We start from the raw sequence: 25,595 nt of genomic DNA, 5'->3' as shown, positions 1-25,595 counted from the left end.
AAGAGCAATTAGAATGTGATAGGCTGGGACTTCTTTTTCTACTGAAGCATAGGAGGTGACCTTACAGAAGTTTATAATATCATGAGGGGCATAGTTAAGGTGAATAGCAAAGATTGTTTTGTCCCTAGGGTAGGGTAGTTCAAAATTAGAAGGCGTTCTTTTAAGGTGAGAGGAGAAAGATTTAAAAGGGACCTGCAGAGCAACTTGTTCATGTAGAGATTCATTTGTATGCGAAATGAACTGTCAGACGACATGGCAGATGCGGTTATAACACTGAAAAGAAATTTGGACAGATACTTGAACAGGAAAGGTTTAGAGGGATAATGGAAACTGCAGATGCTGGAGAATCCAAGATAATAAAACATTCCTCTACATTGGAGAAACCAAGCGGAGGCTTGGGGACCGCTTTGCAGAACACCTCCACTCGGTTCGCAATAAACAACTGCACCTCCCAGTCGCAAACCATTTCCACTCCCACTCCCATTCTTTAGATGATATGTCCATCATGGGCCTCCCGCAGTGCCACAATGATGCCACCCGAAGGTTGCAGGAACAGCAACTCATATTCCGCTTGGGAACCCTGCAGCCCAATGGTATCAATGTGGACCTCACCAGCTTCAAAATCTCCCCTTCCCCCACTGCATCCCAAAACCAGCCCAGTTCGTCCCCTCCCCCCACTGCATCACACAACCAGCCCAGCTCTTCCCCTCCACCCACTGCATCCCGAAACCAGTCCAACCTGTCTCTGCTTCCCTAACCTGTTCTTCCTCTCACCCATCCCTTCCTCCCACCCCAAGCCGCACCTCCATCTCCTACCTACTAACCTCATCCCACCTCCTTGACCTGTCCGTCTTCCCTGGACTGACCTATCCCCTCCCTACCTCCCCACCTATACTCTCCTCTCCACCTATCTTCTTTTCTCTCTGTCTTCGGTCCGCCTCCCCCTTTCTCCCTATTTATTCCAGAACCCTCACCCCATCCCCCTCTCTGATGAAGGGTCTAGGCCCGAAACGTCAGCTTTTGTGCTCTTGAGATGCTGCTGGGCCTGCTGTGTTCATCCAGCCTCACATTTTATTATCAAGGTTTAGAGGGATATGGGCCAAATGCAAGCAAATAGGACTAATTTTTAGTTTAGGAAACTCGACCAGCATGGACACGTTGGACTGAAGGGTTTGTTTCCATGCTATATAACTCTATGACTCTAGTGGCTGAAATCAATATTACATGTGCAATCAAGGGGGAGCTAGACATTCATGTATGGGAGAATGAAATCGAAGGTTACTGTGTTAGATTTAGATGAGGAAAAATGGCAAGATGCTCAAGTGAAACACAAAAGTCAGCACAGGCTCTGGGCTCAAATGGCTCTGTTTAAGGCCACATATCATTAAGAATTCTTGCGTTATTCAATCACTGCTTGAATTAACACCACCCACAGTCATGACTATGTTTGCCATTCACGTCCTCATACCTTGGCTCTTTCCAGGCTTTTCCTCTGTTCATGGAATGCAGCTGGACTCTTCAGTGCTGGAATAATAAACAAAACAAATCCAAACTGATTAGCAGGAAGATCAATATCTCCAATTCCAGATTGCAAAATGACCCATAATTACATGTGAACATATACTTGCTCTAGTCAATCTCACAGGATGCCACGCTCAGTTCCTTGATTCCACAGATTGTTTCCCTGTGACAGAAACTGAAAATTGACCTCTTTCTAATGTAATAACATATAATCAACACTAAATTATCTTGTACTTGTAATCATAGCAACCTTCCATGAAAACAAAATTTACTCTTGGATATGTAGCATACGTTATGGCAGCATTAACGATTTCAGACTTAAGATGACCTAAAATGCATTGTTCCACATTTAATCAAAACCTTGAAATGAGCAACTTGCTGGAATTTCTGCACAACTCACCTAATAAATTTGTCCTGCAATATTGAACACAACTTTCAGGTTATTTAGACACTGAAACTTTTATAAAAATAACTGTCTGCTTCTCCAAGATATCTATGCAGTGAAAAGAGAAAACTGTTTCGTCATCCAGTAATTCTACATTGCTGTCAAACACTGGTGTCAATCACTGTGGAAAATGCTACAACTTAGCACAACCCTTGTCTACTCTTGAAGGGAACTGCACCTCTCCAAAGAGCTGTCTGCTCCAAACATTGCTTTTGGAGAATTGGCTGTTCTTAACTTATGGGCTGGAGGGTGACGCTGAGGTCAAGTTGGTGTCACATCCTGGCCCTCTTCATTGAACTCCGGTAGGTTTCTCAGGTCATAGAGTTCTAAGACATCCTACAGAAGTTTGCTGTGTAATGAGCCAACATGATCTGCGAATAGTTAAATTGATTATGAAAGAGGTTAAGTTGCATTTGGAAATTCTCTGTTCAACATTTATTCACATTTTAACACTTAAAAGAACTGTATCTGAGAAAGTCCCTCATGCTTGCAAAACAGCATTAATCGTAGCTTTCCACAAAGATAATATCTGCACATCCAGTACATATCACTCATAAGCCACAAAGACAAGCACCTCCTCATTACACTCTGGTTTCTTTTAATGTATCAGTCCTGCTGATATGATCCTTATCTGTTCACCTGTCAGCTGTCATGAAGAAGAAACCAATTTACAAAGATCTAGCTGCAGCAAAGTTATCTCCACTGGATTTTCTTTTTTTCTGATAGATACCTCTCAAATTCGGTGAAGTATTTAATGGAATTGCACCTACTTTATGCAGGTTACACCTAAGTACATTAACACAGATGTCAGTCATGATTATTTAAAAAGTAGAAATACAGCACAATGTTGGTCAAGAAACTGCATGTCCCCACATCTTGGGCATGAGGAGGGTAGGATGGCAGGAGTTGCCCTCATATTTTTTAAAATCACTAGCCAACAGCTGGTGTCAACTGAGTTTCTGACAGGCATTTTTATTGATTCTGGTAATGAGGATTATTGACTGGCCAGGGTGATAAGCAGAAACTGGGGAGGAAAAGAGCAGATGATGTATGGTGGTCCTCAGCTCTTTGCAGATTTATTTTGTAGAAGAAAGGCGAAGGATGTCCCTTGCAGGTTCAACAATATGACTTCAATGTAAAGTAAGTGAGAAAGTTAGTTTCCTCCTCTTAAGGACCAACGGCTTGACTGCTGGGCACCTGAGAGTATTACAAGTCACTTCCTGGGGATGAAGTTTTAAAGAGGTCCTGAAAGAAGTGTTTCATCCCTATCTGCATGGACAGAAGGATCATGCTGGTTTCAGACTTTGGGTGCTGACATCTATGTAGAACCCACAGCCCACATGCTGGTCAGTGCATTGCTCACTGCACTTGAGTCAGTGCAGATGAGTTCAGAGTTATCATCAATAAGTTGCTTTTTACTGAACCTTTAACATATTAAAATATCCCAAAATGATTCACTGTGTATTATGTCTACTTTGCCTTTAACAAAGTTCACCATTAAGGTCTCCCTGTGCTGTGTGCATTTACTATTTTGCTCTGCATGGTAGTTAGTGTTTTGTGGCTCTGCAAGTTAAAAAGCTGGCTTGCTGTAATGTCTTCTTCATAACTTACAATACCTTTACGATCTTATATAAGTGAACCCATAGAGTTAATCAATCTCTGAAGAGTGACTGATTATTAGGCTATTACTGTTAACATGATACACAGGAATGTTATCAGAAAAGATTTGAAATGAAGCAATGTAAGAAGAAATTAGAACAGATGATGAAAGATTTTAAGGAACACCTTAAGACAAAGGGAAGATGTAAAGATAGAAGAGACGGGAGGAAATTTTATATCACAAAGGCACAATGTTACAACAGTCTGTTGCAGGCTTATACAGGGTTGGAATATAAAAGTAGCAATGTGCTTCTGAGGCTTTATAAAGCTCTAGTTAGGCCCCATTTACAATACTGTGTCCAATTTTGGGCCCACACCCCAGGAGGGACATACTAGCCCTGGAGCGTGTCCAGTGGAGATTCACACGGACGATCCCTGGAATGGTAGGTTTAACGTATGATCAGTGGCTAAGGATCCTGGGATTGTACTCATTAGAGTTTAGAAGGTTGAGGGGAGATCTAATAGAAACTTACAAGATAATGTATGGCTTAGAAGGGGTGGATGCTGGGAAGTTGTTTCTGTTAGGCGGGGAAACTAGAACCCGTGGGCACAGCCTTAAAATTAGAGGGGGTAAATTTAAAACTGAAATGAGACGACATTTCTTCAGCCAGAGAGTGGTGGGCTTGTGGAATTCATTGCCACGGAGTGCAGTGGAGGCCGGACGTTGGATGCCTTCTGGGCAGAGATTCTCAAATTCTTGATCTCACAAGGAATCAAGGGCTATGAGGAGAGTCCAGGGAATTGGAGTTGAAATGCCCATCAGCCATGATTTAAATGGCAGAGTGGACTTGATGGGCCGAATGACCTTACTTTCACTCCTATGTCTTATGGTCTTATACAGTCACCATATCACAAATAATAAGGATGATTGTGTTGCACACATACAGTTGTCATCATACAAGCATTCAATACTAGCACAGTACTTTGGAAGAATACTAAAGCTATAGAACACTGTGTTTGGACTGACTGGAGGACAGCACAGTGGCTTAGTGGTTAGCACTGCTACCTCAACGCTCCATGGCTCTGGGTTTGATTCCACCCTTGGGCGCCTGTCTGTGTGGAGTTTGCACATTCTTACCCAGTCTGCATGGATTTCCCCTGAGTGCTCTGGTTTCCCTTCACAGTGCAAAGATGTGCCGGTTAGTTGGATTGGCCATGCTAAATTGCCCATAGTGCCCAGGATGAGTAGGCTAGGTAGATTAGCAGCCGGAAATGCAGGGTTATATGGTAGGGGTAGGTCTGAGTGGGAAACGCTTCAGAGGGTTGGTGTGGACGAGATGGTCCAAATAACTGGTTTCCACACTGTAGGGATTCTATGGCTTCATTAAATACTCTGAATTTTTTTCAGGTTGGTGTGGCTTAATCAAGTATTCAGTCATGCCTAATTCCAGCCACTGCAAAACAGGCCTGTGAAAAAGTAGATTAGGCTTTTGCTTTCTGCCTTCCTTTTCATCAACATACTCACGACAAAGATGGGGTCTGTGGTTTAAAATGGGGGGTGGGGGGTGGGGGAAAGAGGTGGGGAGATTGGGTACAGTCAACTCTTTGCACCTTCTTTGCTCCAATTTAAGCCTACCCACTCCACCCACTGAAGATCTCTTGTATGCCCCAAATAGTCACCTGAGGCTGCACAAAGCCTGATGCATTGGAATACAGTCACACTGGGAAAACATTTGGAAAGCATTGCCCATAGAATGGTTCATACTTTACAAGAATGTGATAACATGAATGAGAATATAACCATTAAATATTGTTACACATTACAAGCATATGTCACTTCATTACTCACAATGCTATCGCTATATTGCAATAGAATAGCAATATATTGCTACTCACACAAAGTAATATGATTTTCCCTTGAGCATCGGAGACTGAGGGGTGACCTTATGGCTGTTTATAAATCATGAGAGGTATGGATAGGGTGAGTAGTCAAGATCTTCTCTCCCAACATAGAGGAGTCTAAAACTAGAGGGCTTAGGTTTAATGTCAGAGTGGAAAGTTTTAAAAGGGACCTAAGGGGCAACCATTTTCACAAAGAGGCTGGTGGGTATGGAATGAACTGCTGGAGGAAGTGATGGAGGAAGGTACAATTATAGCATTTAAAAGACATTTGGATGACCATGAGTAGGAAATGTTTAGAGGGATATGTGTCAAATGCTGGCAAATGGAGCTAGATTTATTTTGGCTATTGGTCGGCATGGATGAGTTGGAGTGAAGGGTCTGTTTCTATGCTGTAAATTTCTTTGACTCTATGACTCTATTTTATTTCTTGCAGATCTTAGCTCTCTTTGTGTCAGTTTGAGTGAAGTGGAGAGATGTCTCACTTCAGCACCCTCATGCATGTCGGAAGTGACTTTAATTTTCCATCCATTGATTTTAATAGCCCACTTTCCCTGTACTTGCTCTTGCACTGAGATGGATTCCAAATTGCACTTCTAATATCATTACTAGATAAGAACAGCATGCAGCACTAGATGGCAAATGTTCATAGGTCATCGCCAAGGCGAGAACAAACTGGGTCCTGGAAACACCGTGCTTAGCTTTGAATTTGTTTGTCGCTGAAGTTCACACATTGGAGCAGATCTTGAATGAGTCAAAATACTCAAGAGAAAAGTCAATAGCTGTAAATACGTGAGAGATTAAGGTACAAATTTTCAGTTCTGGACTACAAGTTTGAGGATCGGTGTGAAAATGAGTGTCACTTCACATCAGAACAGGTTGGCTTTTGTGGAGCAATGACCTGGTTGTCAGCTCATTACATTTGCATGCACAAGGTACATTGTGAATCATGTGGGAGGGAATGGCAGGAAGTTGACACAATCATGGGGTCAGAGGTCCTGGTGTCATACCAAAGGAGTATCCAAATAGGCACGTGTTCCCTCTAAACAGGAGAATTACTTGGGCTCTGAGAGTGGTTGCCTTCAGCTAAGCATCTGGTCCTTATCCCTGTCAGCCTGCCTCCCTTCTCCAGAGAGACTTCCATGCTTGACTTGCTTCCTTTACCCATATCCAGTGTACTCCAGCCTTCCTCTCTCAGACATTGAATGGATCCATGCAATCTAGACTGTACCACCTCCTCTTAATCAAGACATGGTACAGACTAACATTCCCCAAAAAGGACAAAGCAATGGCTATTCACTTCAAACTTATGGAAGTTTACCACCTCACCTCCTGAAGGCCACTTCTACGCAGTCAGGATTCTGAGGGCATGTCCTGCTTGCTCACAGAGAACTTAAAATTGTGAAGAGGAACTTCATTCTGGTGAGCCAACCTTTTCATGAGCATGCACAACATGCATGTAGGCTTCCTGATGCTTGCTGTTTGGAAGCTTTGCCCACCAGTAATGTCAGAAAAAGTTAATTGCAAACCTTCCTCCTGCCACTGAGAATCTGACTGTTAACCAATATCCCAAACAAGTTCACTGTCTGCCTTGCTTCTGGCTCCCAGAAGTACATAAGATTCTGCCTGTGAAATGGGATACTGACACACAAAGAGTTTGCACCATCAAGACTTATCCCACTGTCTGTGACCTCTGAGTTTAATGATTTTTTTCTTTATGGTCCATTTTGCTTCACTTTCTACACTAGAAATGCAATCTTCCATATTTACCAGAACCCTTAGAGATATCTTTTTGCATGTCACAGAAGAGTTGCATATTTGCTTGAAGCTCAGTGACTTAATATCAGGAGCTATTTTGTGGACAGCAAGATTGCCCAAACAATGTTGAGCTGAATGACATGCTATCTGTTTGCATGATGTTGACAGAGGTGGGGGTGGGCATGTTAATTAGATCAGGATGGGAGCATCCAGAGTGTGGATAAAACATGGCATGAGACTTCCACTGTTCACTTAAACTCATACAGCCTTTGGTTAATACAATATTGCAAATTGTCACTTGATAGCACAGAATCAAATACTATTGAAAAGACAGACATGTCATCAAAGCTTTGCATGGTTCATGCAAGAAGGCCAAATTTCAAATGATCAAAACAATTTATACTGCAGCAGAAAAAAAAGGTGCTGCAGGAAAGTAAGGGTTGTCAGCGTGACTGATTAGCTTATCCATTGCCATGGTGAAAAGAACAGGGAACTGTAGGCTTCCTGAGTTCCTGGGTAATGTGTTTCATTTGTTGTTGCTATACAAAATATATCTTAAATACTAGGGCACATTTTCTCCAAATAAATAAAAATGTTGCAACTTAGCTTTTTATTGAATTACCCAGGATCCCCGGCAGCTTCTAGCTCATTGCTGCTTTCTTCACAGCAATGCCTCAGTTAATTGGAGCCAAATTTCCAACTAATTAGTAAATTGCTCTACCTGTTGATAACAGGGTGGTCTCGCAGTAATGTGACTGGGCTAGTAATTCACAACGTCAGGCTTTAAGGCTCTGGGGACATGAATTCTAATCCTACCATTGCAGATGGTGAAATCTGAATTGAATCAAGCCAAAACAAATCTGAAATTAAAAGTTAGCCTCACGATTCCTGATAGACATTAAAAAACCCATCCAATTCACTAATCTCCTTTAAGGAAGGAAATCTGCTATCCTTACCTGATCTGGCCTATACATGCCTTGAGAACCATAGCTGATGTTTATCTGCCATCTGAAATGGCCGAGTAAGCCATTCAGTTCAAGGGTAGTTAGGGATAGGCAATAAATGCTCAATTTGGCAGTGATGCCCATATCCCAGGAACAAAAAAAATCCCTTGAAGATAAGTGAAATAGTAATTGAATAGTCTAATCCACTGACAGATGATGGCTTTGTCAAGATTAGCACTCGGTTGAGATTTATAACATTTGACAACCATTGGAATTACATATTGTTATCCTATAAGCTGTGATTAAAGTATGAGATGGCCACAGACGCTTGCTATCTCCTGACAATGTTAACTAAATAGCCTGCTGTTTGTGTAGTTCTCGAAGCAGCACCCTTCTATGTGCTGTGATGGTTCACACCTCTACCAAAATTCTGGGCAGTGAGTTCCAGATAGCCACAACCATCTTGGTGAAATAATTCTTCCTTAAATCCCCTCTAAACCTCCTAAACGCTAACGTCTATGTACTTCGGCTATTGATCTTGTTCTTAATGTTAGTGTTATTTATTTGCAGGTGTGCATACAAAGTAGGCATAATTGGAAACTTTCATGCAACAGCAGAACACTGCAAAATCAGAACAGGCCCTTCAAATACTCTCCTGACTTTTCATTTGATCTATGCATTTAAAACAATTGCAATCCTCTGCTCCCTCCCAACAATTGAATTTGCACCTTTTAAAAGAACCCACTTTAATGTTGCTTTGTTTCTACATCACGGCAAAGCAGTGATCATGGGCAGTGCCTTGGTAATCTGTTGCTTAATTGTGAGGCCCTGGTCTCAAAACGTTTTTCCAAGTAGATAATAAACACAGTAGATAATGAGCACAGGCTTCTCTTTACAAGATGGAAAACTGTACTGAGGTGTGGTCTCAGTTGTTACTGCATATATTCAAGGAGTAGCTCAGGGGGCTGATAAAACCCCGATTGAATAAGAAACAGTTCATGGCAGAGATTACCCAAAAGGTAGGAAAACAAATTTCGAATATTGGCGGAAAAGGAAGAAAGAAATGTGTTTAGACAAAGGATGAGTCAGCTTCCTGAGTTAAGTTTCAGTTTCATTTTGTTAACCTCTAATAGTCTGCAGAGTAATCAAGAGAAAGCTTTCACAAATACAATTTGCAAATTGGCGTAAAAAGATAATAATACTTCTACATTCAAGGAAGGTGTTGGTGTAGTGGTAATATCATTGGACGACAAATCCAGTATCCTCAGTTAATGTCCTGAGGACAGGGGTTCAAATCCACCCTAACAGATGATGAAATTCGAATTCAATCTAAAAAGCTGGTCTAATTATGATCATGAGACCATTATTAATTGTCAAAAGAACTCATCTGGTCTGGCCCATATGTGACCCACAGCAGGTGGCCAATAAATGTTGGTTTAGCCAGTGGCAACACATATCCCATCAATTAATAAAACATTGCAACAAAATCGCTGAGCTGGTAATGCCAGAACAGTGTCCAGTGTGCCTTCCAATGGGACAGGCTTTGGGAAGTCAGTGGAATTACGTCTGACTGTCTTGGGACAATGGGCACAGGAACCTCAAGTGATCTCTGGAGACCACCTGCCTAATAGCAAACTTCTACTCCTGCTCTCCTTTTGGGGAGCAGAATGGCAAGCCAATCCCTACTCCCAGCCCTACCCTGGAAAATACATTGACCTAATAGGTGAGAAATAATTTAAAACATGGAACAGTGAGAAGTATAAAAACAAATTTCAGTGTTTTGTGTCAGAGAGAGAAAAAAAAGCATAAGGCTTGAGTAAAAAAAAGTCAAGTTCCTCTGAGCGGTCTAAGTTTCTTTCCTTTGACTCATCAGAAAAATGATTGATTTATAATTGAAATTCAGTATAAAGAATTTATTTGTTCTTTCTCTGTTGGCTGTGCTCCTGTTCTTTCATTTCTCTTCAAATTTATTTTGACTAAATTTTCTGTGTTTTCTTTCCCAGTTCACTTTGATTTCATTTGTTCCAAATCTTTTGCAGAATTAATTTCTTCCACTTTGCCATCCGTGAGGAAACCTTGCCTTTACCTGGCTCAATACCAATTCCAAACAACCTCTGTTTCAGTCAAACACATCAAAAATTTAACCAAAGTACTGTAAAATCATCAGACACATCTCTCCCATTTGAACTGAAAATAGCTGCAATGTCAAAAATTCTATCTCATTGCAATTTTTTATCATTTCACAGGCAGGCTGGCTAGGTCAGCATTTATTGCCCATCCCAAATTGATCTGAGAAAGTTGTGGTGAGCTGCTTTCTTGAATCCCTGTAGTTCACATTGGATGCAACCATGGAGCAATTTCTAAGGTTTGGATCCAGTGACAGTGAAGGAACAAAGACAGGGCACTATGTCAGAATATTGAGTGGCTTGGAGGGGAATGTTCAGGTGATGGTGTCCTCATGCGTCTGCTGTTCCTGTCCTTCTATGTGGTGCAGGGTGCAGGTTTGGAAGATACTCTGGTGGAAGCACCTAGATACTATCTTTGGAAGGTGCTATGGCGAGTTGCTGCACTGCATCTTGTAGACAGTACATAATAATGCCAATGTATGCTGATGGAGGGAGCAAATGTTTAAGGTAGTGGAAGAGGTGCCAGTTAGCTGGGCTGCTGTGCCAGTGCGCTGAGTTTCCAGAGTATTGTTGGTGCTGCGCTCATCCAATCCCAGGGTCCTGACCTGAAATGGCGACTTTCCTGCTCCTTAGAAGCTGTCTGACCTACTGTACTCCTCCAGCTCCACATTTTATCATCTCTGACTTCCAGTATCTGCAGTCCTTGCTATCTCCCACTCCCAGAAGATCATGTCTGGGTGAGACAACTTGTTTAAATCTTGCAAAGTGCTATGGACAACCCTGAAAGACTTTGCAGATTTATATTCTCTAGGATTAAAATTTATTGTTGTCATCACTTTACTCCTTACAGAGGAAAGGTTTTTGTTAAAAAAAAGTCCTGCTATAAATATTTATTCCTATGAAAGCAAGTATACTAAATTTTCTTCTACACTGATTTCAAACTCAAAATGCTACACTGTAGTGCAAGCTGCTTCAACGACACTATAGAAAATGTACAGACAATGCAAAATCACTGCTTGGATATGGTCCTGTTATAGCCCTGTCAACTTATAAAGCAGACAATGAAATTTTACAAACAGGTTGAATGAAAATCAACTAACCTGTGAAGTTCATGTTTTGGGATGTTTCAACAGTTTGAAACATCATATCATCATTTTGCCCTCACTAGCCACCTCTACGTGGTCTGAACAGCTCTTCAGCATTATACTGTAGCATTTCAGGAAGCAATATAAAGAAAGTAGGTAAACATTTATGAGCGAATGTCTCTGCTTTCCTGCACATGTGTGGGGTCACAGTCGTTTAGTAAACAGATTAGGGGACTAAAAGTTCATCGTGGGCAACCAAGTTGGAAGCATCATCTGAATTAGCCTTGTAAACATGACAATCTCGATGATGGCTTGTTTTCCTCTGTCTAATTTATCATCATTTACTTTGCTTTTGATTTTCCATATCTTCAAATTCACACATGTTCCTTTACTGAGTACACGCTGAGTCCTATTTGCACAAATATTCCTTTCAAAGTTACAGAGTGCAGGGGGCAGACTTGGTTAACCGTCTCAGTGTTTCTCCATTCCTTTCAGGCTTCTGTTACACACTTTCAGTTCCAACATGCTACAACAGGAAATTTTTTGAGGGACAGTTTCAGAGCTGATCTCATCAATCTGTACAGCACTTTCTTAACATGTGAATGTTTGAACATGGCTCGATGTTGAGTTCCAACTTTGCAGTTTAAAGTTATAGACAGACACTTTAAACAGGACTTCAGTCCACTGCAGCTTCAAAGGTTTCATAAGACTTAGAACTTGTAAGTGATACATTGGAGGAATGGGAGGCTATAACAGAAATAAAAATTCGAAGCTGCATTTCACACCACTTGAGTTAATTGTAGCAGAGGCTGTCGTGTCACCATTATTCTCAAGTGAGAAACACAACGAAGCTATTTAAAATAATTTTAAAATATAACTCTAAAAATGATTTTGAGTGTTTTGGTGCAGCAATATATTCATAATTTTTAAAAAGATATCAATAACAAAATTTAATTTCTCCAATTGTTTCACTGGCAGAGGCAAGATTTGATCCTAAAAGAACTGTATATACCTGAGATTTTAACCTTAATGGTCAGGTTTGTGATCTCAGTTGGAATATAGAGTTGTACGCTGCCCAGCAAAGATACATTGGTTTGGTTTTCCACACAAACCATTGTATTGTTTGTTGATGGGATATGGGCATCACTGGCAAAGCAATAATCTATTGGCCAATCTTTGCTGGTCTTGAGGATGTGGCAGGTTGGGAGGTACTGTCAGGAATTACAGCAGTTCCTGAGGTGCGCTGTACCCACAGGGCAGGAGCTTTAGAGTGCTGATCTAGTGAGAGTGAAGGACCAGTAATATTGATGCAATTCAGATCGTACGTGACCTAGATGGAAACTTGTAGGTAATGGTATTTCCATGCACTGGATGTTCTGAAGAAGGGTCATTGGGCTTGAATTGTTAACTCTGTTTTCTTGATGCTGATGCTACTAAATCTTCAGAGTTTCTCCAGCAATTTTGGTTTTTGTTTCAGATTACCAGCATCTGCAGTTCGTTGGATTATTATATTGGCTTCCCATGTTTGTCTTAACTGCAAAAGCCCCAGATTAGGAAGGTGCTATCAAGGGAGGTTTCACAGATTGCTGCATTAAAGATGAGCGAGATGGTGTGGAGATAATATTTATTACTGGACTAGTAATCTAGACGATCAGTCTAATACTCTGGGGTCAGAGGTGCAGTACCCATCATCAATAAAACTGATCGATTTAACAAAATCTGGAATTGATAGATTTGGTAATGATGCTGGTTCATTTGATGTACTTTTGTTGAATGCATCATCTATTGTGTTATGTGGCACTATCACTGTGCTAAAATGAGACAGATTCAAAGCAGATACAGCAGCTCAGAACTAGAGCAGTGGGGTGAGTCGTGGCAGAATCAAATTCAGCGATAACCTGTAACCTCATAGCCCAGCATATTCTTCTGCTCACCTCGTCAAAGGCAGTTACAGACTGGCAGCAAATGCTAGCCTTGCCAGTGATACCAACATCCCATGAAAGAATCAACAAAGACCTGCAGACAACTGTCACCGTATGCTATTGGTGTGATTTTTAAGGCATTATACAGAGCCCAAAATGGCGGAATGTTTTATTTATTGATAAAACATATCAATGTTTTATATCCACATTGATATAAAATGTGGATCATTAATCAAAACTTAACTCTGTAAATGATTAACTTAAGAGCCTTAAACACTGGAGTTTAGAGAAAAAAAACAAATTTAAAAAAGCTAGCACACTTTGAAAATGGTTGCAAAGTCACCTGACCTGAAAGTAGCTGGATTCTTAGGACTATGCAAAGACACAGCCAATGACTTGGTCTGAGGCAAGGCACACTGCTCAAAAAATGTAAAGCCATCCTCCAACGTTGAAGTGAGAAAATAAATGAATCAGAAAAGACAGAGGGTATTGCTGGAATTAAGCCTTCAGTATGAAGCTTGTTACACAAATGGGATGTCTGAATAAACCTGCATTCACATTTAAGGATCACATAGGAGAATTCTAACAATGGACGATTAAAATTCATGCGAGATGCCATGATCACAATGGCTTGGTGGATTTTGCAATAGCGACTTTCAGAAATCTGGCGTAAAACCCTCAATACTGACTGAATCTCGCTCACCAGAGAAAACTAAGCTCCCAGTTAATGTCTATGATGTGGGTTCAAATCTCAGCAGGGTAGATGGTGGAACTTGAATTCAATATGAAAAATCTGGAATAAAATCTGGAGTCCAGCGGTGGCTTTGAAACTGCTATTGAAAAATGTAAAATCCCATCTCACACACTAATGTCCTGTAGATAAGGAAAACTGTCCTTACCCAGCCTGGTCGGCATGTGACTCCAGGCCTGCGGCAATGTAATTAACTCTTAATGGTTCCCTGTTCAATTAGGATGGGCACAAAACAATGACTTTGCCAGCAAAGTCAATCATCCCATGAATGAATAAAAAAAAGTGCAAAGTAATCAAGACACAAATATGACTAGGGAGCAGGAGAAAGACAAAGCAAGAAAAATGGAGAACAACCATAATGCAGTCAGGTTCTAAATTCATTAAATTCAATAGTGAGACCTCAAGACTGATTTTCCAGTGAGGCGTGTACAATCAAAACCTTGTATCAACTCCTATGACTGATCAGTTCCAAGGAACCAGTTAAACATAAATCAGCTTTAGGCTATAAAGCTTTCCACTTCAAAAAGACAACCAAAGGATTTCAAACAATTTTTTTAAAAAATCTTTCTAGGTATTGGACTATGACCACATAGGAGCTGAATGCTTGAGGTCACATTTTTATTATTTTTCTTACGAATTAAAAGGTAACAAATTTGCTCTTTCTTTGACTCAAGAGAAACTTTGCTCACTGCAAAACACATTTAATGACACTTGGAGAGAAGTACCGTCTCTTGCAAAATAAAAGTTAACCCTTTATTGTGACCAACTGATGAGGTTGACCAGTGGGAAGTCAGCTCACACCTGCACGCCTAGTCATACCATTGCAGATTCTGATTAGAAAAGGACTGATCCTTTTGTTATTCTCTCCTCCAAAAAACCTTTTGTTCTAGTTCACACATGAATGATTCATGGCGAGGTTGTGCAGGGCTAAAGGGACATGTGGAATCATATCCCAACCTGAATCAAGTGTCTTACAACAGGAATCAAAAAAAAGATACAATTAAGAGAAAAATGTCAATTCAATTCCGAGTACAGCATAGTCTGAACTTTTCATTTCAGGAAACTTTGTATTAGCAAATGACTGACTAAGCATTTACTGATGGGTATACAGTACAATTTTGAGCAATTTATTAATGCATTGCATATGCAGTTCATTACATCAATTGACACCAGTGTTTCAATGGGGAATGCTACTCTGCATTGAGGGAATTTCTTGCATTACATAGTCAGTTATAAGTTCTTTATATTTCATAAAATATATTCTTGCACATATTAGATACTAGTCCATCGTATGAGAAGTGCAATTCCTGCAGAAGTATTGTAAAAGACGAAACACCATAAAAACTACAAGCCAATGTTTACAGACTGTGTAAATACATGCATAATTTAAAGCTGACTTTTAAAAATTGAAGAAGGTCAACTTTTGTTTAAGAGTTTTTCTTCTTAACTGATGTGCTCTTTCATTATTCTGTCTTTTTGTAAGGTATTAATCACTCTTTGTTCAAACATATTTGAGAGAATTAAATTCCAGTGCACCTACTTCAGTGCGTCAACGAATGCAGACCACGGATTTCCTTTCAGTCTTGCCAATGTAGAGATGGCTTTCAGTTAGTTAAGTGAAAGGCAAATGCCAAACCCTCAGCAATCTACTGGCAAGCATCCAACATTTCGATGAAATAAAAAGAGTAGTGATCTAATGATAGGAATGAGTGTGATTTCCTATTATCTCATGGGTTCTATTAAATACATTTGTATCTATTGGAAAACAAAATTTCCCAGTGATTGGGAGTTCAGTGCACAAACAACATGAATAAAAGGTCAGAGATAATGGGAACTGCAGATGCTGGAGGGTCTCTGATGAAGGGTCAAGGCCCGAAACGTCAGCTTTTGTGCTCCTGAGATGCTGCTTGGCCTGCTGTGTTCATCCAGCCTCACATTTTATTATCATGAATAAAAGGTCATCTGATTGTACAACAGTTTGAAGTATGTTGCTGGTGACAGAAAATAATTCTCTCTCATTTCTTGGTTACTTTAGCGGTAACTTTTCCCCAGAAATATTAATTTCATTTTTACATAAACTCATTTTAATTTGATACACTGAGTGGAACTTGAAAAGATGTCAGATGCTCTGTGATCTTAATCCATGTGCAATGCAATAAGTACTCTACAAGATGCCAGTTAGATGCTTTAAATTAATGACTGACACCACAAATGCTCAACTCCATTTAACACTGTAATTTTTAAGTAGAAAGTCACAGTGATCTTTGTAGGATCTGCAGGTGTTATTCACAAATTGGTTGTGACATTTAACTTCTGTTAGTCACATTTGACTTGAAGTGACTATTTTGCTGTGGTGCATTGCTATATAATTAGGTTGTGTTGCACAAAATCACGTTTGGTTCGTGGAGGTCATTTTTCCCGAAGGCTGATTTTTCTTTACACTCTTTAGAATACTAGCACCTGATAAGGATTCTGGCATGGTCCTTTCACACCCTGTCATGTTCAGCAAAGGTCAGATAATGGCATTGACATTGGTTATATAGATCTGTGTTGAAGGAATTTCTTGCATTATATAATCATTTATTAGTTCTTTTAAATTTTATAGAATGTGTCCTTGGACATAGTAGGTACTAATCCATTGTATGCCAAGCACAATTCCTGCAGAAGTATGGTAAAATGATGCAATGGTGGCTCAGTGGTTAGCACTGCTTCCTCGCAGTGCCAAGGATCTATATCCGATTGTCGCCTCGGGTGATTAGGTGGAGTTTGCGTGTTCTCCCCATGTCTGTGTGGGTGTCCTCCAATTTCCTCCAGCAGTCCAAAGATGTGCAAGTTAGGTGGATTGGCCATGCTAAATTTCCCAGAATGACTGGGGAGGTGCAGGCTAGGTGGATTAGCCTTGGACATGCAGGGTTACAGGGAGAGGGGAGGGGAGTGGGTCTGGATGGGATGATCTTTGGATCAGTGGTGTGGACTGAAAGGGCCAAATACCCTGTTTTCACACTGTAGGGTTTCGATGATCCTACCTGCCTGATTGAGTGAACAACTTTATCACATCATAAAAAGTCCCAATTACAAAAGATGAAAAGTCATAAAAATGAAATGTATACGCATTCTATATCAAAGATTATAACTCAGTATTTCTTTTTAATACATATCTACGTGTCTATACATATGGATATTGTCATCTGTCATGTTGTCAAGCATTCACTTTCCAATTATTTATCAACCTGTCCTGTGATGACAGCCAGTGAAGCTGTAATAGTCCACTTGTTAATGAATTTACATCTGTGAAATAGTAGGCCATTTCAAATCTCAAATTTGAGGCATCACAATGTATTTCATGACCACTTTGCAAAAATCTACTTTATTGTGTTCAGTTACCCCCAGCATTTGCCCCTAATCTTGAAGTTCTTGGAGCCTGCTGAAGCTGCTACTTGAATTTAATTTTTAAAAGATTTCATTTATTTGTTCATGGAAGGCAGGCATCACAGGCTTAAGGCAGCATTTATGGTCCACTTCTGAGGGCCCCTGAAGCTGGTGGTGAGCTGCCTGCTTGAATTGTGACAGGGTATAAGGACATCCACAATACTATTAGAAAGGGAGTTCCAGGATTTGTCCCAGCGACAATGAGGTAAGGTATAAGAGTCCTAAGTCAGGATGTTGTGGGACTTAGTGTAGAAATTCGACTGGATGGTTTTTCCATGCACCTGCTTTCCTTGTTCGTCTAGATATTACAGAACATGGGTTTTGAAGTTGCTGTTGAAGGAGCCTATGTGTATCGCATCTTGTGGATTTCACTGCTGCCTGATGATGAGGTCATGTAGCTCAGAAACATGAACTCTGCGTTAAGCCTTCTATTTATTATGCTTCAAACCTGGTCCTTTACATGTAACATGTCGATGAAATTTATTGATTCTCAGCGTTGTCATCTTTCTTGTTGCTTTCTTCACCTTCCATCCTATGTCCACTTCAGCTTATAAATAACCAGGCTACTAAGCCTGTCCAGAGCAAAAAAAACACTTACTATTAATTATGGAAGCATTTTTCTGCTCCATACTCACCTTTTTCTGCTGTTTTCAATGAAGAATCTACACCTCATGTGTTACTATTGGCTGATGTTAACTCTATAACCATTGAATTAGGACTAAAATCTCTCAATCAATTTCTTCAAATTCCATAAATTTAAAGCTGCTCATCATGTACACACACAGAAATAACATTTGGGTCCGGTAGAGCAAATTGGTCCTCCAGCTCAATTTGTTGATTACCAGCAAGCTGTGACTATGAGTCCCAGTGGCAGCTCCTTAGTCTTGGGGGGGTGCGGTGGGGGGAGCAGGGAGCATGAACAGTATGAATATACTGCCAGCCAAGATCCTTAGAAAAGTCTGTTTGAGGATTAAACAGCAATTGGAGATGGATTATTGAAGCCAGGTAGGAGTCATGTCAATTTACATCCCACTTCCACCAATTCCTGTTCATGCCTTCTGTGCTTGATGACTTACTCTGACCCCTGACATACAACGTATTGTACTTAAAAGCTTTCAAATCTCTCTGTTCCAACTGCAATGTCAGTGAAAGCCTCTGGCCTGCCAAGATCTCAAAACTCCTACAATTTTGGATTGTTGAGAATATCTAACGTCCGGTATTAGTTGTCAGGGCCTCAGCCCTACAAGCACCGGAATACCCTTGATAAACCTCTTCGTCCCCCTCGCCTTCATTAAATGTACCTCCTTGGTAGAGATTTTGTTCACCTGCCGTATTATCAGTTTATGTGACTGTCGGATTCTCGATAATAATGCTCTTGTAACATGCTTTAGGATATATTACTCCCTTAAGGCTACTAAATAACTGAAAGCTATCGTTGAATGAGATCAAATTTTCATATACTTCAGCTTCTACACCTTGTTTTGAATGATACCTTGTTTTATTTTTGAATGTTACTGCCAGGATTAATTAGATGTTACTGGCATCCTGGCCTTTTGTATAATATTGCTGGTAACTCAATATTAACAGATTCACTTCAATTCTGCAATAGTAATATAATGTGAAAAATGCAGTACTTTCTGAATAACTATTCTACTTAAATTATTTTTTCAGAAGCACGGTGCAGAAGGTTTAATAATGATATTGGTAACTGTCTATGCTTTGTTTCTGACATGGAATGATTTCAGTGTGTATAAACATGCTGATATGGGGAAGCAATGAATGTTACAATAAAGGAGTAGTAGGGGACACAAAATCTTTGTAATTAATATGTATTTTCCTAGAATCAATGTTTTCTTATCTGCTGCATCTGAATTAATAAATTGCAGTGTAAATACAAATCAGTTCTGACCTTTCACTGTGAAAACAATATAGTTCCTATGCTTAATTTTGTAGCCAGAGCATATCAATCCTTCCCATCAGCATAAAATTAGCCATTATATTTCTTGATTACTCTTTTACAAACACAAAATGTAGACAATTTGGCATTCCAAAAGAAAATCAGGCACAGTACCATTCTGGTTCCTCACCTGAAGGTCCTGCTTCAAGGTGATCTACCATCTGGATTTGGAAATAAACTTCCTTGCTTTCATTCTTGCTGAGGCTAAGTTGTGAACTCTCTGACCTAACAGCACTGTCATAAGCATGAGGACTGCAGCAATTCAAAAAAATTAGCTCCAGCCACCTTCTCAGAATTAATAGGAGTGGGCAATAAACGCAAACATCTGATCTGTGTTAATTGGATTCTTAAGGTTAAAGATACACAGATGATGGAAAGTGATTGATTAAGTGTCTTGAGAACATTTAAAGAAAGGCTTATCAGTCATTGGAATAACATTTTGCTTTGGATTTTGAAATTTCCTTTAAATATTTGTTGTTGGTGTTCCTTTAAGTGCTGGTCAATTGTTTTATTTAGTTAGTTACTTTTACAAAACAGTATATCCGGGATACTGTTTGTTAGTCAGTAAAAGGCAGCCACACATACATGAATTCTTTAAGTAAACTATCAAGAAAATGCTTTACATATAGTTTCATTATCACTACCTGGCTCGAGATCCAACTAACAATCACTGTCCACGTATCAAATATCTTTTAAATGACAAAAATCTACATTTTTTCCGAAAACGACACACAAATCATTCCAATTATTATAAAACTGATTGTCCGATATTGTGTTTATCTTGGTTTTCCCTCACTAACTTATATCCCAGCCTTCAAAATAAGATTTAAAATGTTAAAAGAAGAAAAATTAAACAAAAACTTCCCCACAGATGTAATGCTCTGTTTCTTTTTGTAGGAGCATACCTTCCATCACACTCTGACTTGGAAATGTGGGCATCTCTTTAAACTTGGACTTGTTGTCGATGGGTTTGTCCAAGTTACAACTAAATAAATTAACCATTAAACCTCTCCCAGTTATTTTAAGGCTACCACAAACTGAGTGTGTACAATTTGGAGTACGCTTAGTTTGTATTGGTCAGATTCAGAGCAAAAGGAAACCTTGGGTTATAACAAAATCTGTGGGTTTGTTTCTCCAAATGCCTTCAAAAGTAACTTTAAGGTGAATACGAAAAACTTTTCAGGGAGGGTTTATCCAGTGTTTAGCTTTTTATTTCAGAGACAGTGACTGACCCTGTTAAAGGGATAGGTGCTTGCTATAAAAGTAAAGTATGGGAACAATATTATTTTCACTGCGAAAATTCAGAACCCATCAGTGCTCATGTAGCAACTGATTAATTCAGATGCAGCGGATAACATTCTAGGTAAATACGTGATTAATCACAAAAATATTTGCATCAATTTGGGAGCAGAAGGTTTAGGTACTGCATTTAAATGATTTCATATATACATGATGTGGTCCCTGCCACTTCCTTCTAGTAACATTCATTCCTTTCCCATCGCAACATATTTTGACTCGTGCTGAATAATTCTACATCAGATTCCTCACTTCATTTAAGTATTTTCATGTCCATCATACATGCAAATTTCTGTTAAAGTATACTTCAACTAAAGGAAAGAAATTAGCCTCGATAGGACATCAAAATATGTTCATCATAGTTTAACTACTACGTGACCCTAGACATGCAGACAAGATCAAACAACACCATTAGTGTCAAAGATTAGTGCAGTATATAGTTACAAGGTTATATGTTTTTTTGTCATTCCAAGGAAAAACCTCTAATTCTGAGAACACTGCCAAGGAAAATCTGCTAACAAGATACTCTAAAAAGGAAAATAAGCATAAATATTCAAAGTTATTTGTATTTTTCTAGAACAAACTGAACAAGCACAATCTACCTTAAAATGATAGCTATGTAAACGTATTGACAATTAAAATGTATCAATAAAGCTAAACTTATTTTTAAGATGTGAGCATGAGTGACATTTATTGTCCATCTCTAGTTTCCCTGAGAAAGTTGTAATAAAACAGAGTGAATTTCTGGCAACTTCAGAGAATCGTTAACAGTCAGTTAGCTTAGTATGGAACTGGAGTCACACGTGAACAAGACTGGGTAAAGGCAACAAGATTTCCTTCACGATGTAGTTGGGTTTTAATGACAATACTAACATTGTGGTCACATTTACTTTTTTTTGGTTTCAGATTTATTTCATTCGAAGTTAGTTTCTCAAGTTGTCTGGATATTTGTTCATGTTTCTGCAAGATTGATCCAGTAAGGTAAGCACAATGCTGATGCAAACAAGTAATACAACAGACAGAACCTTACAGAGGTCTGAGCAATGTGGGCTAAGGTGAGATGTTGAGACAGAAGTCCAGTGAGGACCATCTCAACACCGAGATCATCTTACCCCATCTTTTACTCTTTCCACAAGCAGGGTGGTGACATTCTCACTGAGCAATAGTGAGTTGCCAGTTGATGGTGGTTAATGCTTGGTAATTGTTGATGGCCATACTCACGATTGGGGTCTTACCAAACACATTGAGCAAACTAGACATCAGAAAAACCCAGTAAGTGGGTGCTCGGCAGGTTCACATCCCACATCCCACGAACACTGGCATCTTACATGTGACATGGCATATCTCCCATCCACTTACAGGACACTTCTGTGCTTCAACGTTTCACTTTTGGCTGCAATGACAATTAGCAATGAAATGCTGCAGCAAGGCCGCTCTGCGCTCAGAGGCATGTACCTAGCTCGCTGTCTGGAACAAGCTGCATCGGTGGGCTCTTCACTCACTATCATAGCACTCACTCATTCTGAGGCTACCTGAATGCTCATATTGTCGCTGTTTTGCCAAATAGTGCCTTGCCTTTTTATGGTCTACCCCTTCAGGAACGAGATACCAAGTTCCTATTACTGTGATCTTGCCATGCCGTTTAGAGCAGTCACAAAGCTTGTAACAGTTATCAGAAAGCCTCAGTCAAGTCAAGGGGCATTTGCTTTGCTCAGGAATCCCAGTAAGTTAGTCAAGCTCAGCTTCCGATCCCAATCCAGGGCCTACTTGGGTGGTTTCAGTCAAGCAGCCCACCTCCTTGTTTGCCTTACCACACTGCTCCAGCCAACTGAGGCTGCTTTAATGCAAGTGGCAAGCTCATAATCTGGTGCCATGGCTTCCACAACTGCTGCTGGGGGAAGAGGTCCCGCTGCTGCAGGACATTGGGTTGGGGATCTGCGCCCGCTAGGCAATGTGCAAAGTGGGGTACTGACATTTCCCATCCAGCACCCCCACCCCACACACAAACCCATCTGCCATGGCTGGGGCAGACATCAGGAACCTTGCAGGGCAGCCCTGGACTGGCAGTGCTTGGACAGGTGCGCAACAGCCCTTTAAAGATGATATCTGCGTCAGGGATACTGGTCAATCTGGGGATACTCAGTGAGTGGCGAGTTGTTCTGGGAACTCTGTGTAGTAAGGCGGGGCAGAAACCGGATGTGATACACGCTGTTGGAATGGGAATAGTAAGGGTAAGATTTGGTGACAAAACATGTCTCATGGAAGAATCCCTCCAACAAACCTGATACAATTTGCACTTTCCCAAAAGAAAAGTAAGATACAGCTGAATGGGTCTGAAATGCTGGAGTTATTTTCCCATGAATACGCCCCAGTGCTGTCCTGGATAAGAAGGTTTCTACAATTAATCCTTTGATTGCTCAGAATCTTTAGATACTCTGGTGTTTTTAGATGTGAACATATCATGGGAAGCAGTAGGTCATTTGGCCCCTCGAACCTGCTCTATAATTCAATAACATCATGGTTGATCTCAATGTGCCCTCAATTCCACATTTCTGGCTCCAACTGCAATAATCTTTGACTCCCTTGTTGGTCGAGAATCTATCTACCTCTGTTCCAAATGGCTCGACTTCCAAACCTCTCTGCAGAAGACAGTTCCAAAGACCCATGACCCTCAGAGAAAAGCATTTGTCCTCATGCCCAGGGAAACATCCTCTCAGCACCTACCCTGTTACAAACTCTCAGGGTTTTATATGTCTCAGCAAGATCATCTTTAGTCATCACAAGCTGCCTAAGAGGTCATAATTTGTTAGAAACTCAGCCTTCACGAATAGAGATTGAGGGCTGAATTTCATCAGGCCCTGAATAATGGGAGCATTCAGCAGGGGAGATATGGTGGGAATGAAAAATTGATATGCTTATTGGGAGGATATTTAATTGGGGAAGAGGAAACTATGATGCGATTAGACATGAGTTAGGAAGCATGGACTGGGAGCAGTTGTTCCATGGTAAGGGAACTATAGACATGTGGAGACGGTTTAAGGAACAGTTGTTGGGAGTGATGAGTAAATATGTCCCTCTGAGACAGGCAAGAAGGGGTAAGATTAAGGAACCTTGGATGACGAGAGCGGTGGAGCTTCTAGTGAAAAGGAAGAAGGTAGCTTACATAAGGTGGAGGAAGCTAGGGTCAAGTTCAGCTAGAGAGGATTACATGCAGGCAAGGAAGGAGCTCAAAAATGGTCTGAGGAGAGCCAGGAGGGGGCACGAGAAAGGCTTGGCAGAAGGAATCCGGGAAAACACAAAGGCATTTTACACTTACGTGAGGAATAAGAGAATGGTCAAAGAAAGAGTAGGGCCGATCAGGGATAGCATAGGGAACTTGTGTGTGGAGCCTGAGGAGGTAGGGGAAGCCCTAAATGAGTTTTTTGCTTCTGTCTTTACGAAAGAAACCAACTTTGTAGTGAATGAAACCTTTGAAGAGCAGGTGTGCATGCTGGAATGGATAGAGATAGACGAAGCTGATGTGCTGAAAATTTTGTCAAACATTAAGATTGACAAGTCGCCAGGCCCGGATCAGATTTGTCCTCGGCTGCTTTGGGAAGCGAGAAATGCAATTGCTTCGCCACTTGCGAAGATCTTTGCATCCTCGGTCTCCACTGGAGTCGTACCTGAGGACTGGAGAGAGGCAAATGTAATTCTTCTCTTCAAGAAAGGAAATAGGGAAATCCCCGGCAATTATAGACCGGTAAGTCTCACGTCTGTCGTCTGCAAGGTGTTAGAAAGGATTCTGAGGGATAAGATTTATGACCATCTGGAAGAGCATGGCTTGATCAAATACAGTCAACATGGCTTTGTGAGGGGTAGGTCATGCCTTACAAACCTTATCGAGTTTTTTGAGGATGTGACTAGAAAGGTTGATGAGGGTCGAGCTGTGGATGTGGTGTATATGGACTTCAGCAAGGCATTTGATAAGGTTCCCCATGGTAGGCTCATTCAGAAGGTCAGGAGGAATGGGATACAGGGGAACTTAGCTGCTTGGATACAGAATTGGCTGGCCAACAGAAGACAGCGAGTGGTAGTAGAAGGAAAATATTCTGCCTGGAAGTCAGTGGTGAGTGGAGTTCCACAGGGCTCTGTCCTTGGGCCTCTACTGTTTGTAATTTTTATTAATGACTTGGATGAGGGAATTGAAGGATGGGTCAGCAAGTTTGCAGACGATACAAAGGTCGGAGGTGTCGTTGACAGTGTAGAGGGCTGTTGTAGGCTGCAGCGGGACATTGACAGGATGCAGAGATGGGCTGAGAGGTGGCAGATGGAGTTCAACCTGGATAAATGCGAGGTGATGCATTTTGGAAGGTCAAATTTGAAAGCTGAGTACAGGATTAAGGATAGGATTCTTGGCAGCGTGGAGGAACAGAGGGATCTTGGTGTGCAGATACATAGATCCCTTAAAATGGCCACCCAAGTGGACAGGGTTGTTAACAAAGCATATGGTGTTTTGGCTTTCATTAATAGGGGGACTGAGTTTAAGAGTCGTGAGATCTTGTTGCAGCTCTATAAAACTTTGGTTAGACCGCACTTGGAATACTGCGTCCAGTTCTGGGTGCCCTATTATAGGAAAGATGTGGATGCTTTGGAGAGGGTTCAGAGGAGGTTTACCAGGATGCTGCCTGGACTGGAGGGCTTATCTTATGAAGAGAGGTTGACTGAGCTCGGTCTCTTTTCATTGGAGAAAAGGAGGAGGAGAGGGGACCTAATTGAGGTATACAAGATAATGAGAGGCATAGATAGAGTTGATAGCCAGAGACTATTTCCCAGGGCAGAAATGGCTAGCACGAGGGGTCACAGTTTTAAGCTGGTTGGTGG

The 25,595-nt window shown here is 40.7% G+C and overlaps 1 protein-coding gene across 6 annotated transcripts in view; it reads right to left on the bottom strand.

The window, feature by feature from the left end:
* LOC125463642 (myocardin) overlaps positions 1–25,595 on the bottom strand; it is a 600,727-nt gene that overhangs the window by 85,102 nt on the left and 490,030 nt on the right. For all 6 annotated transcript variants that reach the window (XM_059653806.1, XM_059653807.1, XM_048555183.2 and 3 more), the window contains one exon: positions 1,469–1,524. In XM_059653806.1, coding sequence (XP_059509789.1) covers positions 1,469–1,524 — 56 coding nt within the window. The remainder of the gene's footprint in view (positions 1–1,468; positions 1,525–25,595) is intronic.

This window comes from Stegostoma tigrinum, chromosome 22, assembly GCF_030684315.1.
Source record: "Stegostoma tigrinum isolate sSteTig4 chromosome 22, sSteTig4.hap1, whole genome shotgun sequence".
In the NCBI taxonomy this organism is placed as follows: Eukaryota; Metazoa; Chordata; class Chondrichthyes; order Orectolobiformes; family Stegostomatidae; genus Stegostoma; species Stegostoma tigrinum.
Note: the sequence above shows the minus strand (reverse complement) of the source record. Positions and strands in the feature narration are given on the sequence as shown.